This window comes from Thermobia domestica, chromosome 8 (assembly GCF_964235325.1).
Source record: "Thermobia domestica chromosome 8, izTheDome1.hap1.1, whole genome shotgun sequence".
NCBI lineage: Eukaryota > Metazoa > Arthropoda > Insecta > Zygentoma > Lepismatidae > Thermobia > Thermobia domestica.
The window spans coordinates 18501869-18521313 of record NC_137461.1 but is presented as its reverse complement, the minus strand read 5'-3'; the positions used below and the strand labels follow the sequence as shown (position 1 = coordinate 18521313).

The following is a 19445-nucleotide window of genomic DNA, read 5'->3' as shown; positions in this document are numbered from 1 at the left end:
GGCGCACGGCCGAGAGAAAAAATATAAAAAATCTAGAAATAAAAATAAATAGCCATAACTTAACATATTTTTTGAATTGATTTTAAAAAATCAGGCTAATAAAGCATTCTGATTCATTGGAACAAATAATTGTTGGTAAAGTTAAACTATTTTTCAACATTATGCATAAACTTCGTTACAACATTGATCTCAAACACGGGAGAACTGGCTGTAATTTTTTAATAAATGTTTTTAAGAAAGTAACTTTAACCAGACTAGGGGTCGGAAAAAATTATTGGGCCTAGGGGCGCCAAAATGCTAAATCCGGCCCTGCATATACTTCGCTGGGATTTAACGTGACCCTAGAACTTGTATGTCATAAATGTATGTTGATCGTTGCCAAAGCATTAAAACGTCTTGCACAATATAAGATACATTTATTAAGGAACTGGCCTGGAGTACGAGGTCAAAAAAAAAAATATGAGTACAAGATGGTTTTTGGCACAAGGCGGTTTTTTATTTATTTATTTATTTATTTAATGGTGTCGATAGGCAAGAAGTGAGTAGCTGTAGAACCTTTTGTTATCCGGTCTGCTCGTCCGCCACATTAGTCCGGATAATCGAAAGTCTACTGTATACAGAAGCATTGAATAAATATTGGCTTTCTTCTCTGTTTATCTATTTTTCGTTTATCTAATTTATTTCTCTTCATTAGTTTATATGTTTTGATAAATCGTAAAACTTGGGATTGCAAATTTCGTACGTAGTTATGAAGCTTAGCAGTGCATTTTCATTATCTAGTTTTGAGACTTTTTGCGTGAGAAATTAAACCATCAGATAATCTAAACGAGAGCAGTAGAGCAACCGCCTGTTAAAAAAGGCGCATGCGTCTCTGGAAGTAAACAATATCCATTTTCTTCTGCTCACTCGCAGACTCATCATACTATTCGATTTCACGGATTTTATCGCTTCTCTGAAGTGCGAAAAACAAATACATACGTCGGTGCGTAGGTGTTTATAAACAACTGTGAAATAAACGGAAGTGAGTACTTGAACGAGATAATGAAATTACTTGAAGACAAAGCCTCATCTAAGAACGTACGGAGGTAGCATTTATTATGTGACTTGTCCAAACACAAGAAACATCACATAACAATGGGTGAAAAAGAGAGATTTCAAAACGGTAAGAAAATACAAAACGAATGCATTCCGTCAGGTGAAAAGGCTGTGTGGGCGTTAGTGTGTTGTGAAAACAAATTTTGGCATTAATCTATATATATTACGTTTAATGAGCTATTATAAAATTACTATAATACCCTTAGGGATGACTTTAGTTGTTAGAATTCCTAATTTAAGTTTTAGATAACAGGTGTGCTTCAGAAGTTATCATGAGCTGTGAAGGGTATGAGAATCGTGCTAAAAGCTGTCAGTGCAGATTAAGAATAGGATTGAGATACAGTACATATTGAGTAAAAACATTGTTTTCAGTGCTTCAAAACACGTTCTGCTAAGCATATAGTAAAAATATTTCATAGAATAGGAATATTTTTACTCTATGATATTGGCGACTTCCTACTTTGGTAAATGTTTAGCAGACGGGGTCCAGAAGTATGTAAAAAATACAAAATTTACGGGAGGAATGGAAGATGCAAGTACTTAGATCTAACGGAGTATGTTTAGTACAAGGGGTCCAGAAGCTCGTAAAAAACACAAAATTTACAGGAGAAATGAATGATGCAAGTACTTAGACGTAACATAACGTAACCAAATCTAACCTAACCTAACATAAACTAACGTAAGCTAACCTGAACTAACCTAAACTAACGTAATATTAGTAGAAATAAGCGAAATTCTATCATTTTTTGGAAAATTATGCGGGATCCCTACACTAATATAACATAACCTAAAGTAACCTAACGTAAGCTAAACTAGCCTAACCTAACTTAAACTAACCAACCCTACCCTAAACTAACCGAATGTGTACAGAAACTACCAAAATTGTATCATTTTTTAGAGAAAAAAGCTGGACCCCTTCTGCTAAACATAGGCCGATCTAACATAACCTAACCTAATATTAACAGAAATAAGCGATTTTTTTTTTTTTTTTTTTTAGGAAATTATGCTGTACTCCTACACTAATGTAATCTAACATAAACTAACTTAACCTGAGCTAAACTTATGTAAACAGAAACTACATGTTAGCTTACTTATGTTATACTATGTTAGTGTAGGGGTTCAGCATAAATTTCGAAAAATTGATAGAATTTCGCTTATTCTATTAATGCTAGGTCTAAGTACGTACATCTTCCATTTTTCCCGTACATTTTATATTTTCTACGTACTTCTGGATCCCTTCTGCAAAACATTCACCGTACACTATACTCTCGGTAATCCGATCATTTCTTACGTAGAGGTATGCCCATTTAGCGGAAGTGCCGAATTACTTATAGCACTTAGTGCTAGGTCTCCACTAAAACGTGCAACAGGAGCGAATAGAGCGGTAGTGAGGGGATGCGTCTATAAGGAACAGGCGCGTCAGTGGTGGTAGGTATATACACAAACGAGGATGTCGCTAAAACAGTAGGCTACATTAGGTTAGTTGCTTTCTTAACACATTCACTGCGATTACTTACCTTCACGTTTAGGTAGAGATTTTAAATAAGTACTCTTATAAATAACGTTTCATGTGCTTTTTTTTCTCCACCATCAATACAAGGTTCACATTGTTTTCATAATTCATTAACTGTAATTACATTCACACCATCACTACGATATTCACATTTAAATATGTAACTGTTTCTCCATTTCTTTATTTGTCGGCTTTTGGGGCGGGAGGGGGCAGCTTTTTTGAAAAAAAAAAAAAAGTACTATTTTGTTAAATATTAGCTTGGTTTGGTTAGGTTAAGTTTGATATTTCACCGTAACTTAAATTTGTACTTACCTTCACAGTTTGTATAGACGGCTTCCAAAAACTTGCGTAGTGTATTTTCACGTAAGTACGAAGTTTAGAATTGGAATATATCCAATGCGTCATTTTGCCATAGCTCAAAACGGCCAAATAGTTCCATCTGTGTATTCATATACTTTTATATAGGTCTCTCTTCCGCTAACTGCAAATAGTCCCTGCAACATTTTCCACTCGTCCATTGCACATATTGTCTTTCCGTGCTGTTCACTTCTCAGATTACTCACAAATCAATTACTCTTTCGTAACATGAATTCATTCCTCCTGTAAACTTTATTTATTTTTTCTTTACCTGGTTTTGGCTTATTTTTACAGTCGTCCTACATTTATCACACTTTCTGCTCAATTTCAATGATTCGTCCCTCTTCACAAAACGTAATAACTGCTATTCCTCACGAACATACATTGTTATAAAACTAATAATCGAAATATCACATGGAACTAACTTCTTTCTACAAATTTCCTCGTTACACTCTAATGTCTGATGGCAGCATGTCTTCCACTTTTTTTTTTCATACGAATTTCACGAAGATAACCGATTCGCTGTTTTTTTCCTATAAATTTTATGTATTTTTTCATATTTCTGGGCTTACTCTCTGGCACTTAACCTTTTTGTTTCATTATTATTGTATTTGCATACCTTTGTTTACGTGATATTCTAGATGCAATTTAATTAACATTTAACACAGGACAAATCTAGTGGCAAATGGCGTACAATAACACGAATTGAGCACAAGCATGCGTACAGTAAACATTATTTGAAACATTGGTTGGTTGAGTTTAAGTTTAGTGACCCCTTCAGGAGCAAGGCTATACGAGAATTGGATCTAAATGTGGCATCCAAACTGCATGAGCTCTCGTCGGAATGTTGAAACATGTCATTAATTACCCAATATGGACGTTTTCATTAATTTTTCTTTGTTTTAGTCAGTAGGGGCTCTTCAGGCCAATCACATCTGTGAGAATTTAAAGTTTTATCTCTGTAATCTAAGGGAATCATGTAGGTTTAGAGTAAATTCACAAAATTCCTTCTTCTTTACTGTTATATCATGTCAAATTTTTGGGAAATAAGAAATGTATCGATACCGTTTTTTAACATTCTCTACTTCCCCCGTTCCCCCCCTGCCATGTTTAAGTTATAATGAAGTTTCATTTTTATTCATAAATTTAAAATGATAATCTCGATCCAGACCTTTTTCCCAATAAGCATTTCTCCCTCCTAAAGACTTACTTCGCTATTCCTTTCCTTGGTGTTATTTTACGTTCGCACTTCCTATCATCACTAATAATACTGCCCGAATATTGGAAACTAAGTCAGCTGTTTTATTTTCTCCCCTCCTACTACTATATTTGACATCGACTCCTTCGTGGATTTTGTCTTTCTAACAGTTTCATCCCATATGCACCTCACAGTCGTTCGTCAAGTTTTCTAACATCTAATTGATTTTTTTTTTTTCAAATTCCACAACAAGCGCTATATCTACCTAATCATTCTACCTCCTACTGAAATGCAGTCTTCACTATGTAGGCCCTTTTTCATTGTCTCTTCTAGATAGACAGTAAATAATGTAGGCGAGAGACGGCATTTCTGTCGAACTCCCCTTCCAGTTGCACTTTCCTCTGTCACTTCCTCCCCTATTCTAACATTTATTTGTTGGTTCATATGTAAGTTTCTTATGAGTCTTCGATCTTTCCATTGCAACGCAACATTTAACGATGGCTTTAGAATTTTAGTTTTGGGAAGGCCCGCTCCCTCACTTATGGATAGATATACACATTTGATTGATTAATGACAGTAGGAAATTACTTTTACAATAGTGGTTGATGCTATTTGTTAAAGAATTATCTGTCATTAGTACAAAGAGTGGGAAATATATTTACTCTTTATTGTATCTTTTAGCGTTTATATATTTTTTCAAAATTTTTGGATAGGCCCGTGCCTACCCGCTAAAGCCGACACTGCCAACACACTTCAGAACTCTCAACAACTGTTCCCAATTCATGCTGTCAAAAGCCGTCTCTAGATCAATAAATTCAACATATACGTCTTTCTCTTTTATCTATAAACCTTTCACGGAATACGCTTAATAAACCAGTTGCATCTCTGGTAGCATTACCTCTTCTGATCCCAAACTGTTGTTCGTTAACTTTTACATTTGTTCTTCCGTGCAATCTTCTTATTCAATATTCGAAGCAAAATTTTTGCTGCATGTGGTATGAAACTAATAGTTCTGTAATCCTCACATCTCTCTGGGTTCGATTTCTTCGCCACCGGCATCATATTCAATCTCAGGAAATCTTCTGGCCATTCTCCTGTTTCACATATGTCATTGCAGAGTCGGAACAATTTTTTCTTGCCTTTGTCGATTAATGTATTATCTGTCCTTGTTGTCTTTCCATTCCTAATCTCAGTTATAGCTTTTTCAAACTCATTCCGAAGGATACTAAATCATTTATTATCCTCTCGTATTTCATTTTCTATTTCAAGATCTAGGCCACACGGTCTATCTCTGCTCTCATATAAGACCTCAGCATATCCTTTCCATCTTCTTAAGACTTCACTTCTCTCGCTGACTACCTTCCCATTCTTATTCTCTTTTGTCGTTTCCTCTGAAGTCCCATAGATTTCACCTCGTTGTACACTTTCTCATAAATCCCAACTCTTTCTAATTCTTCTATGTCCTCGCATTTTCTTTTGTAAAACTCTTCCTTTGCTCTGTCTGATTCCCATCGTAACTCATTGTTTAACTTTTTGTACATATTTCTGTCCTCTTCCGTATCAACTTGTTTCTACACTTTTCTTTCCATCATTTTCTGCAACATCTGTTCTATAACCCATGGTTTCCTTGTCTTTTTTTCATACCTACTACTTCTCTGCAGCCTGCTATATCCCACCATCTGTTACTACTTGCGTCTATTTTTTCTTGTTTAGGCATTTTTCTTCGAATTTTTCAACAAAAATATTTTTACTTCCTCGTTCCTCCACTTTACAGTATTAGGCCTATATTTTATGCGGCTAGCATTACACGTATATATATATACACACTAAGATTATTTTAAAATACTAATGTAGTTAGAAAGCAATAGCTCGCCCTTCTTGCACATGATCTCGAATTCGATTCTTGGTTAAAACAATGTTCTATAGTCTATAATTACATAAACCTGGAAGAAATACCTTATATATATGATAAAAGTTTCAGACACAGCTAGTAATGCATTTTACTCATTTAAACTAAATCACTAAAAGGAACGAAAGTTGCTAAGGCCTATATATTGAAGTTACTCCCATCATACATTAAAACATACTTACCCCCAAAATAATCTAAATGGGAGCGTTTCCGCAGAAAGTAATTGCCTTCTTCAGCACACAGCTTTTCAGAAAACCAATGTCGTTTGTGGAACTACATCCCTTTCATTATTTTTCCCTAAAACATTACTTTTCTTACTTACGGTAGTCCTTCATAAGATTTACTTTTTTCTTTTTCTTTTTTTTTTAATTTTCTTTATCGTAAGCACTAACCGGTGTCTTATGTTGCAGATTAACGATTTCAGTCTTTGAAGTTACGTACTTTTCATGTACTTATCATGCATGTTTTGCTGTATGGTTTCGAAACAAGCATTTGAGAATAAAATCCTGAGATGAATATTCGGACTTAAGAGGAATGGGAATGGGGAGGGGCGGAAACATCATAACGAGGAACTACATAATTTATACGGTTTACCAAACATTGTTAGGGTCATCAAATCTAGGAGGCTCAGGTGGGCGGGTCATGTCGCTAGAATCGAAGAAAGTATAAACGCTTTCAAAGTCTTGACTGAAAGACCAATCGGAAAACAACCATTAGGAAGACCTAGGCGCAGATGGGAGGACAATATTAAGACGGATCTCGCAGAAATAGGAATACAAATCCAGTTGGGTAAGAGTAGAAGTCAATGGACAGCTTTTGTGAACTCGGCATTGAACCTCCGAGTTCCGAAGGCCAAGAGTTAGTTAAGATGTAGTTTTACTTCAAGATCCATTACGTATCTATTATAAAGTAATACTGTGATTAAAAAGGGGGTATATCTTAAAGTATGAGGAATATTGAAGAAGTTCAAATTATTGCAGTGTTAACCAAGGTGGTTAAAATTTTCTCCAGCCCAAAATTCCTCATTTTTTTTGGGGGGGGAAGGTAGGGGCTAAAACACACAATACAATTTAAAAGACTGGAAATAATAATCTTAATGTGTTTATAATACTGTAATTATTTTATTCAATTGTATTTCTTAGTATATACATAGTTTCAGAATTACCTTAAAATATGTAAATATGTATTTATCAAGAAATCATCAACAGAACAAGATACCAGTGGAAGAAAAATGTTTGAGAATCATGCATAGCGAATTTTCTTTGCGCTCGAGCCCGTAACAGTGTTCAACTGTAATCTTATTATATAAAAATGGAAGGGATCTTGTTTATGATTGTATTACGGGGAAACGGCTAAATCGTTTGAAATTAATTTCTGGATGTAGTTGTCACGTACCTCGAGCTGGGTTTTTGTTATATTAGTTTGATTAAAATGCGTATTCTAAGAGGAGAGTGGATAGCCAAAATCTATGCGAAAAAATGAGTATCTCACGATTGTGACAATTTAGGAACATAGTACTTTGTATATAAATTCCTTATTAAAAATTAGTAGAAACGTGTCATAGCGTCTTGAATAATAATAATGAGAATTCTTATTTTAAAGGAGCATTCTGTATAGTTTTCTTCACATTGAAAGCGATGTTGCCTGTTGCTTATGATCGCGTCACGGAAAAACAATTAAGCAGTTTGAAATGAGTTGAACATTTACCTCCCTTGAGAGTCTGCATCCCGGCGAAATTAAAATACCGCTAATTTTACAGTAATTATGTGATATCTTCAAATAGGTAAAAGATAATTGAAATATGGAACAAGAGCGCCCTAGACAATATTATTTTGCATGAAGTACCGTTACCACAAGTCACCTAGTGGCTTTCCGTTTTCAGCCGTTTAGAAACGCGAAAATAAATGCCGGGTTTCAAAATGGCTCGAAATCGAAAGCAGATAAGTGAGTCGTGATAACGATTTCTCATGTAAAATAATATTGTGTAGGGCGCTCTTGTTCCACATTTCGATTATCTTTTATCTATTTGAAGATATCACATAATTACTGTAAAATTAGCGGTATTTTAATTTCGCCGGGATGAAGACTCTTAAGCTGGGATTTTATCATGTAACTTTGCGTAAAGAATTATCCTAAGGGAGAAGGGGATTCAAATTTTATGCCAAAAATAGAATATCGTATGGAGCTTTTATGATATGCCTACCCTAAAGGGAAGAAAATGAAATCTTTCAGTTTAACGTCCCATTATTCTGCCCGTTTAGGCTGAGAGAGACGATGATGATTGCAAATGATTGAGGATGGAAGAATTGGTAGAATGAAAATATGGGAGGAAATTGGAGTATCGGATAAAACCCACGGACATGATGTTGTCCACCACATACTTACTTGGCCGGGATCAAACCAGGGGCCCCATGCACCATACGTACCTAAGGAGGAGAGGCGGCTCAAACATTTCCCATGAACTAACTCTCCCTGTGCAAAGGACGGGCATTTCATATAGGCTGGAATAAAAAGCAATGTGACTACATTCTCAATGCTTTTGTAGTACATGCTCGTATATTAACACACACAAAAAAATAATAAAATATCTTGCTCCGTGTGTCATTATTTACAAATCAAAAACGCTTCACATAAATAAGGAATTTACTAAAGATGTATCTTCTATCCATCTATTTACTATCTATCTACTAAAGATCTCACTGACGAGAATCAGATCATGATACTCCCGATTTTTTTTTTTTTTTTTTTTTCGTATTTGGTGGAGTATGTGACGTATAGTGCAATTATTGTATGTCAGAAACACCCTTTAATCGTAAAATATATTGTAAGAAAGCAAATTGGCAACTTGAAATGAGAATTTAAAAATTCCAACATTTCAGTTTTTCTTCATTAAATATATATATATATATATATATATATATATATGGTTAATAAGCCGTTCTTTGTCTCTGGCTCCTGAACTTGAGGTAATCTCTCAGTATTTGCCTAAACGTGAGTAATTTCCTATTGCTTTGAGAGAAACCAAAGGAATCTTCAATCAGGACGACTGGCTTAGGAATTTGAATTATGAGCTGATTTTTTTATTTTATTTTTTTTAATTCTATGTTATATAGAAATACACACCCTCTTGGTTACTCTGCAAAATTGTCTACTTCCATCTTTTTCGAAATCGAAATGTAAGCGAGTGTTACTGGTGCACAGTATGCCCTACGAAACGTGGGTGGGGCTTCAGATTTCCTTGTGCGACTTTTTTTTTTTTTTTTTTCTATTTTAAGTTTAGTTCATTGTCTCACAACTATGACCGAGGGTGAGGGAGACAATGATGATAAGATTGATGATAGTGGTTGGATGACGAAAGTGGAGAAAATGAGAGATCTCCGACCACTACAAAGCCTACTTGACGGGAGCTAGGATCGAACTAGGAACCTCGAACCAGGAGTGAGCCGCCGCAGCCCCACAACATTCCATAATTCCATAATTTCGTGTGTACAGTAGAACATGAACAGTTAAATGGTATTTTAAGTAGGAACATGGCTATAAATATGCGTACAAAATTTAATAAAATCTGCTTTTGTCCAATAAAACCTACATTTTGTACGTTATCTTTATTTTGTGGTATGTATTCCTTGTTGTATTCCTGTTATCTCCTTTCCGTTTTAATCCTTTTCACCTTGCCACTGAGGAAAGAACCAGCTGTGAGCTCCGAAACGTCAAAAAAGGGTTTAAACTTTCCAAGGGAGGATTCATTGGTAAGGAGTCAATTTTTTGTTAAAATATAATGAAAAATCAGAAAATAATAGAAATTAAATATTACTGTTGTAAGGTGAATTTGGATTTAAACAGTATCGGAAGTGTCACTGTTTATCTCAGCGACCCCGAAAACTGTGGATTCGACATTAATATCGGTCATTTTCGATCCTAACTTGAAGGGTGTATGCCTACTTTTAGGCCACCCTATATATATCCCTTCCCCGAAGCTGCGGACTGAATTTGGATTTAAGTGACGTCGGAAGTGTTACTCAGCGACCCCGAAAATTATGGATTCGGTACTAATATCGGTCACTTTCGATCATTTTTATGTATCTTGCCCCTCCCCCTTAAGTTGCACCATCAAAGTGAAGTGATAAAAACCATTCCAGATCCAACCTTTATCTATGTTGAAAATTTGATCGAGATCGATCCGGTCGTTCAAGAGCTATGAAGTCACAGACATAGTAATTTTTATTTACCTATATAAAAAATCTCGGTTATTGCTCATGAAGAAGAGTATTAAAGTACACTATAAACTTATTTAGGACTACTGGAGGTAAGGAAGGTAATGCTATTAGGAAGAAGGTAGTCAACGGCATGCAGTTTCATAATCAATTAATTTTCTGGAAAGATATGTACTGAAGTAGGCAATCATTTCCTTTCGAAACGAAACAATTTTTTGGTGGCTTTTAAGTTTTTTTTTTTTTTTTTTTTATGGATATTACAACCACCTTATATTGCCCACAGTTCGTTATTTTCACTATTGGAATAAATAATATCCACACTCTTCTACGCATAAATAACTACACATTGGCTGAGGTAATTTATGTATCCAATATATTATAAATATTTGTCTTATATACAACAGCAAACGTACAAATGTCCTTGTATATCGGTGTTCTAATTTGTTATATGTTCATTATAATAAATAAACAAGTACACTCATGTCCAAAATGATTGTCGCATATCTATAAATGTCTTCTTGTAAGAATATAATTTGATAATGATTTTGCAGGGTACTTTTAATACTGATACTATGTTTATAATCAGGAAATGTATATCTGTGGTAAATTTCATAGGAAAAGAATTATAAATACGAAAATTAGAATGAGTAAAACAAAATTTACTAATTGGGCAAGAAAATTTACCACATACATGTCTTTGCCGATTATACACATATTAACATTATAAGAAATACCGGGCGAATCCGTTATCAAATTATATTCCTACAACAACATATTTATAGACAAGCGACAATAATTTTGGACATGAGTGTACATAGATACCGTGATTCGTTGCCATAATAACGAGTAAAATACAAAAGCCAACATACAAATTTGTAATAATTAACAAACAAATCGATATTAATCAGTACATTTTAAACTTTTTTTTTTTTTAGTGAGCGCAATATTTAAAAGCACTTTCTGCCCTAGAAAGCCTTAAAAGCACGTTACCATTGCAAAACTGAATATGCATCCTATTAAGTCAAGTAACTTCTTGCATTCGATTGATTTTACTGAAGGAACTCCTAGAAAAAACATCAATTTGGAAAAAAAAATGAAATCTTTCAGTTTTACGTCCCACGCATATGCCATATAGGCTAAAGGAGACGATGATGATGAGAATGGAATGAAGAAAGTGGGAGGAAACGGGAGATCCCGAGAAAACCCACGCATACGGTGTTTGTCCAAAACAAGTCTACTTAGCGCGAGCTGGGATCGAACCAGGGACCCCACGCACCAGAGGTGAACGTTCTACCACTAAACCATCGCGGCCCCAACATCAATTTGAAATGTCAGGGGGATAGTCTCGGGATTCGAACCTGGGACTTTCCGATTGCAAAATAAAAACACTCAATTTTTAACCGAGCTCCTTCGTGACCAAGCGGTTAGCGTACGTGCCTTTCGCGTGGGAGACCAGGGTTCGGTTCCCGGCGGGAGCTCATGTGTTTCGGATTCCACGTTAATCAGTAGATCCACGTCTCATATAGTCTCGCTGCTGAACGAGACGTTACACTCAAAACCAACTCAACTCAATTTTTACTCTTTCTATGTGGTTTCGCGAAGAAAATAAAAGCAAACGTTTTGCAAACAGAAGTTTTGACATTAAAATACGTAATTGAGTGTAATTCGGAAATGAAGAAATGAGATTTGAGAAAAAGGATAAAAAAATGTTTTGCAAAAACAAAAAGACTTCATTGTTCTTATGTTGGAATTGACAGTATTAACTAATTATGTTTATTGTTGTTTTAGTCGTAGTAGGTGATTGGCTAAACCAGTTTCTTGTGACATGTTCAGATAACTACATTGTTTTAGTATAGTGACGTAATAAGAAAGCAATTAACATAACTTGGGTGTTACGTATGAATTCATTTCATTCGGGTGGCTTACCAATTGAGTGCTTTGCGTAATTGTAGCGATTCTTATTAAGCTAAAATCTCAAGTGTCACTGATGTATGTGGATCCAGTTTGGTTTCTTTGCATTTTAGTTGCAGTTGTTTGTGTTTTCATTTTCCTTTTCTGTCGGGAGCTTAAAGTATCTGAGTTCGAAAGTAAAGCGAAAATTACTAAGTCAACTTTGCTATTACAGGGTAAGTGAACGATTTTGATCATATGTTATGTATGTATGGGTTTTGGATAAATCTTGTACAGTGTAATAGTGTGTTTATTTGTACAGTCTTCAAATTTGTAATTACATGCTTATTGCCTTTAAAAAGAAAATAATAGTGACGTATTACTTGTTCAATTAGTTAATTGAGAGTGGAGCATCCCTTTTTAACCAACCATATGAGCTCGCACCGGGAATCGAACCCACATCTTCCGCGCCAAGTGCACGTATCCTAACCATATAACCACGGGAGGAGCTCTCATGCATACTAACGGGTTCGTTGCTTAGCGGATTGGAGTTTATCGTCCGCTTCAGCACTGAGACTATATGAGACGCGTTGTTTAGCTTCACGTTGGATCCGAACCACATTTGCCCGCACCGGGAATCGAATCCAGGGCTCCAGCGCCTAATTCACGTATGCCAATAATATGGCCAGAAGAGGAACTCGGGTGTTTTACTGGGCCGCGGTGGCTCAGTGGTAGAGCGTTCACCTCTAGTGCATAGGGTCCCGGGTTCAAACCCTGCTCCCGCCAAGTGAACTTTGTGGTGGGCAAACACCGTGTGCGTGGGTTATCTCGGGTTTTTCCCGTTTCCTCCCACTTTCTTTATTCCACCATTTCATTCATTTCTCATAATCACCGTCTCCTTTAGCCTAACCGACATAACTGTGGGACGTAAAACTCAAAGATTTCATTTCATTTTTTCGGGTGTTTTATTGTTTTTGCTGACATAACGGTTCCCGTTTTCTCTATTAAGTTCTGAAAGGAAAAAAAAATATTGTATATCATAAAAATCTATCACTTTTAAACATAAAATCATTTTCTTGTAGCAAACTAACGTATTTGGAAAAATGAAACCTTGCAGTTTAACGTTCTACGATTGTGTTCTTTGGACTAAGGAAGATGATGTTTAAATCAAGTGAATGACGAAGAGAGAATTGGTGGAATGAGAAAGTAGGAGGAAACAAGTGCCCCAAGAAAATCTATGAACACGCTACTACAAACTTACTTGGTCGGGGATCGAACTAGAGACCCCCACGCACCAGAGATATGCGCTCTGCCATTGACCCACCGTGCCTCTTAACATATTTGGAGCCATCAGTGCTACGTACCGTGAAATGGTCAATAGAGCGATTGTATGTAAACTTGTCGTTGCTGAGTCATTGAACTTTACGTAACCGGAATGCTGTTGGGAAAAGCAAGGAAGACATCGAAAAAGTCAGAATTGGATAACTTATTGACATTGAAATAATTAAACTCTTTGTATCGGCGTATAAGGTGCATCCTGTATTTTGGACTTATTCTCAAAGAAAGAAAAAAAAGGTGCATCTAATACGGTAACTGTGTGAGTACAAGTTCCATGAGGAAATTAGCATGACGTTTAGAAGTTGATTGTGTAATTACTAAAAGGTGAAGAAAATTAACCAGTCGTGCAGGGAATGATCTTAAATTGGTCATCCAAGTACCTGAATAAATGCGGGATAATTTATTTAGTAAAAGCCGATTTGAATATTTCCGAGCTGAAGTGGTGTTATTAGTCTGTTTCGCGTCTGAAAACAATCTCTAAGGAATTATATTTTTTGCAGAATCAAAGGAAAATAAAAGCAGTTGGAACAAGAAAAGAAAAACACATACCTCTATCTCTCTCTCGCTATAGGGGGCGCGGTGGCTCAGTGGTAGTGTTCACCTCCGGTGCTTGGGGTCCCTGGTTCGATCCCAGCTCGCGCCGTGGGGACTTTGTGGTGGACAAACACCGTGCTCGTTGGTTTTTTCGGGGTTCTCCCGTTTCCTCCCACTTTCTTCATTGCACCGTTTCACTCATCTCTCATCATCACCGCCTCCTTTAGCCTAACCGGCATAAACGTGGGACGTAAAACTTAAAGATTACATTTCATTTTCTCTCTTGCTATTTATATAGAAGATCAAAGGATGGTCAACTACAACAGGACTTCAATTAACTAAATTTGTTAATTACAATTAAGAACAAGATCTTGCTTATGACGTGCGTTTCATTGTTCCTTTTCTGCAATTATTCTATTTTACTTAGAATGTAATTACCAAGAAATGTCATTCTTCACTAAATAATAGACATTGGATAGGTAGAAGAAAGAAAGAAAAGAAAAAAAGAAAGAGGCGAAATACAAATACCGAGAAAACGAGTAATACAAATAATCAAAGTGCTTTAGTCCAATCAACGAAGACCAAAAAGCACTGATTAGAAGAAATAAAACGTGTAGTTTGAAATTTGGCACACTTGTTGGGTGAGTGCCGTAAAAACATACAAAGTCCTCGAGGTTCAGCGGACAATGTAGCGGGGTTAAGGATATGTTTTACAAGTTTTTCTCTAATATCCAAAAAACCACAAGGTTTAGCAAAAAAAAAAAAATCCTTGAAGTAAAATTATATTATATAAAGGTAACCAAGAAAGTTTTGTCGCTTTTTGTGGAGGTCTGTGTTCAGTTGGCCTTCACACCGTGAGTTGAATGCGAATGGAGACAAGGCAAGGGTTAGTTGTTGGTGTGGGTATATTCAACATACTAGCTGGTTGTGGCAGTTCAGTTACACCGTGAACTTGCGTAAGGACAGAGTGAACATGGGACCTCCACAGAGCGTCATAAGGGCATGTATGCTGTACGAGTTCAAACTGCGGTCAAACGCCATTGCAGCGGGACGGAAGATATGCCAGGCCTGTGTTGAGGGTGTCCTAACTACGCGGACAGTGCAGCGGTGATTTAACAAGTTTAAGAACGGTGATGAAACACTCGAAGACGCACCACGTGCCAGAACACCAACACATATACAAAATGAAGATCTTCAGGCAGAAATTATGGCGAACAGTGGCTAAACATGTGAGGATCTGGGACTACAATTCAACGTGAGTGGGGAAACCATTCGGCAGCATCTCCATGAACTTGGGAATCACTACAAGTTGGGTCAAGGGGTTCCACATGATTTGACTCCACGCCAGAAAGCAACGCGAGCAGACACCTGTGTTTCTTTGCTGTCTCGTCTGAGGAAGGAGCCATTTTTGGACAAGGTGTTGACGTGTGATGAGAAGTTGGTCTTGTACGAAGCTCCACGGCGCCGTCATCATTGGTTAGCATCCCATGAACCGGTTCCAAACCAGCCGAAACCAGCACTGCACCAGAAGAAGATCCTCCTGTGTGTTGGTGGACTATTCGCGGAATCGTGCATCGAGAAGTGCTACTAGCTGATCAGAGCATCAATGCAACTGTGTACTGGCAGCAGTTGAGCTGTGTTCGAGAAAAATTCAAAACTCTGTAGCCAGCACTTCTGGATGACAAAGTGGTTTTCCTGTTACAGAACAACGCTATGCCCCACGTGGCTAGGATGACCCGAGATACCATTTTACGCCTTGGATAGGAAACATTATTGCATTCGCCATACTTCCCGGACATTGCACCGTCCGATTATCACCTGTTCCATTCGTTGGACAAGCACCTTAGGGACGCCACTTCAAATCCCTAGTAGAGGTGCAAACTACACTTGATACTTTCTTCGCTTCACGGCCCACCAAGTTCTATCGCGATGGAATCCATAGCCCTCCAGAACGTTGGCAGAAGGTCGTCGATGCTGTTGGGTACTATTTTTAATCTTCCAGGTACGTCTTAGGTGACATATCAATGTTCGAAAGTGATGAGTGAAAAGCGACAGAACTCTCTTGGTTACCTTTATACTACAATTAAATTCCGTACGAAGATAGTTCATACATTTTTTCGTGGGACCAAGAGTTTAGAAGATAAGAATGGGATAAAAATACATATTTAAAAAAAAGTCTTATTGTAACCATAAGTGTTGTTGTAGCCTTCATAAAATAACATATCTATACAATAATGTCTCTCACGCCAAAGGCGCGTACGCTAGCCGCTTAGCCACTGGATAAGTATACAATTTTATTTTCATGTAAATCATACTATTTAGTGTTTATAATATAGTGGAATAGAAAGCAGTGAAATCCATCGTGGAATAGAAATGCTGAAGACTGTTTAGTAGGTTCTGTTGTTACTTGCCCATGTGACCGAATAGTTAGTGCGCGTTGTTGGTAAGATGGTCCGTATAGTCTCGGGTTTGATTCCTATTGGAGATACAGCATGTTTGAACTTTCCGAGCATCGTGAGACAAATGAAGATGTGTTTAAGAGGTAGCGGTTTACGTCAAGAAAGCCAGAAATAAGTTCGATACACTTACAACACATCATGCAATTAAAAGCCGACTGAACAGTCATATTCTTTCATGGGCTGTAATGACATTGGGTTTAGTAGAAATTACACCCAACTTTTTCTGATCCACAGGTCTTCCAGTTCGTGTAAAATTAGATTTGTTTCATCAGCGGCAGAGATTTAGCTGGGACTGCGGTGTGTCCTGTGTGTTGATGGTCTTGCCACAAGTAAGACGTGAACAGTTCCTTAATAACTTCCAACAAGTCTGTCAGGATGAAGGCTTCAATAAAAGGTATGTTAACTTAACCTTACAAGGGACATTACCCAATTGTCCGGCTCCGATTTCAGTGAAACTTTTTTTTGCTGATAGAGGACATTTATGTATTATTTGTGATTATAGAAATTTTTGCCATGATACATGTTTTCTATTTTTTTTATAATTTTTAAGAGTTGTAATGTGGTTATTAGAGATTACTGCAGAAGTCACTTACTACCCTTTGTAAACGGAGTGTTAATAAAAAAACAACCATGTAGATACATATAAGCTCTAGAGGGAAGTCGTATAATAGGTATGACCTTGACGGCAGCCATCTTGAAATCCGCCATTTTGAATTAAGCTCAAGTTTTTGAAATGGGAATAGGGTAATGCGATACATAATTTCGGGCTAGAATTTAATCAGGAAGACAATGGCGAAGTTAGTTTTAAGATATGCTCATTTGAGGAAAAGTTACAGGCATATTAATTGTTTATACTTACTATGTGCATAAGTCCCTTACCTTCGCTTCTAACCCGCGCATTAATAATAAGTGGATAAAAGCTTCGCTAATACATATTATGTCTAGAGGGAAGTGATACGGTAAGGGTATCCTTGACGGCAGCCATCTTGAAATTCGCCATTTTGAATTAAAGTGGTTTTGAAAAATGAAAACCATAGCATATGACACCTCATTTTAATAGTAAATTGTCCCAAAAGTCCAATAGTATGCTTATTTTTGGTCTATAGTTAACCAGTATGAATTTAGGACTGCTTCTATTGTGCACCAAACGTCTATTATTCGATCTTTCAAATGGCAACACTTCTAATTTTCACCGCATGTTTTAAGATTCCAACTAGCACTTCGCAATTGTTGTCATGGCTCATGTTTTTAAATTTATTAATCTTTTAAGAGTTGCGATTTGTCAGTTCGTGAATAGTGTTGGGATAAGCATCCAGCAATCTTTCTGAATTTTGAAGACTTGCAATGTAATGATTTATTTTAAACCAGAATACATGAGGAACCTATGGACATATGCGACGTAAAGAAATACAAATAAATTTAAAAGAAATTGGTGTTATTCGAACACAAAATTATTAAGAAATGTATCCTACAGGTTGCGCAAACGACAAACAATAAACTATTTTTAATAAATACAACTTTAAAGGAACAGCAGCAATGATAGAAAATATCAAATGGCATAATGTGACTGTTCCCAGCATACTGTTGCACTATGAAAACAGTTACCTCTTTTATAAAGATGTGTAACTTAATCGAGTTCACGATCAATACTGATTATAAATCTTACAAACATGAACAATCGACAATAATCACTAAAACGAATGACTGACTAGCTAAAAAATTGCCATAGAAAATAAACAACCATACAATAAAGAAATAAATATAAAACAAAACAAAATACCATTGATTTACACAACAATCATATTTCGTTTTTCTTTTTGAAGTGAATTTTCATTTGATTTCTCGTCTCATCTACTATCCATTACAAGCTACCTCTTCGGTATTATCTGAATGCAACGTTGGAGTTGTTTCGTTGTGCGATGATTCATATCAGTAAACGAGTTTTTGGACAGGTATAGGAAATAAATAATTACATGGCAAGTCTTTAAAATTCAGAAAGATTGCTGGATGCTTATCCCAACACTATTCATGAACTGACAAGTCGCAACTCTTAAAAAAAAAAAAAAAAAAAAAAAAAAAAAAAAAAGTAATAAATTTAGAAAACATGAGCCATAACAACAATTGCAAAGTGCCAGTTGGAATCTTAAAACATGAAAATTAGGAGTGTTGCCATTTGAAAGATCGAATAATGGACGTTTGGTGCACATTAGAAGCAGTCCTAAATTCATACTGGTTAACTATAGACCAAAAATAAGCATACTATTGGATTTTTGGGCAAATTTACTATTAAAATGAGATGTCACATGCTATGGTTTTAATTTTTCATAACCACTTTAATTCAAAATGGCGGATTTCAAGATGGCTGCCGTCAAGAATACCCATACCGTATCACTTCCCTCTAGACATAATGTGCATTACCGAAGCTTTTATCCACTTATCATTAATGCGCGGGTTAGAAGCGGAGGTAAAGGACTTACGCACATAGTAAGTATAAACAATTAATATGCCTGTAACTTTTCCTCAAATGAGCATATCTTAAAACTAACTTCACCATTGTCTTCCTGATTAAATTCTAACCCGAAATTATGTATCGCATTACCCTATTCCCATTTCAAAGCTTGACCTTAATTCAAAATGGCGGATTTCAAGATGGCTGCCGTCAAGGTCATACCTACCATACGACTTCCCCCTATGCCTTATAGGTATATACATGGTTGTTCTTTCATTAACACTACGTTTACAAAGGGTAGTAAGGACTTCTGCAATAATTTCTAATAACCATATCACAACTCTTAAAAATTATAAAAAAAATAGAAAACATGTACCATGGCAAAAATTTCTGTCATCACAAATAATACATACATGTCCTCTATTAGCAAAAAAAGTTTCATTGAAGTCGGAGCCGGACAATTGGGTGATGTCCCTTGTTAGTATGCAA

The 19445-nt window shown here is 36.3% G+C and overlaps 1 protein-coding gene across 2 annotated transcripts in view; it reads left to right on the top strand.

Annotated features, from left to right (window-relative positions):
* The first annotated feature begins 830 nt into the window (after nucleotides 1-830).
* LOC145692740 (protein GUCD1) overlaps nucleotides 831-19445 on the top strand; it is a 43338-nt gene continuing 24723 nt past the window's right edge. Inside the window, exons 1-2 of one of the 2 annotated variants that reach the window (XM_081768173.1) lie at nucleotides 831-1162; nucleotides 16742-16901. In XM_081768173.1, the coding sequence (XP_081624299.1) occupies nucleotides 1135-1162; nucleotides 16742-16901 (188 nt within the window). In that variant the 5' untranslated portion in view covers nucleotides 831-1134. Of the gene's footprint in view, nucleotides 1163-12258; nucleotides 12413-16741; nucleotides 16902-19445 lie in introns of those variants that run through there. The other variant, XM_081768172.1, reaches the window with a different exon arrangement.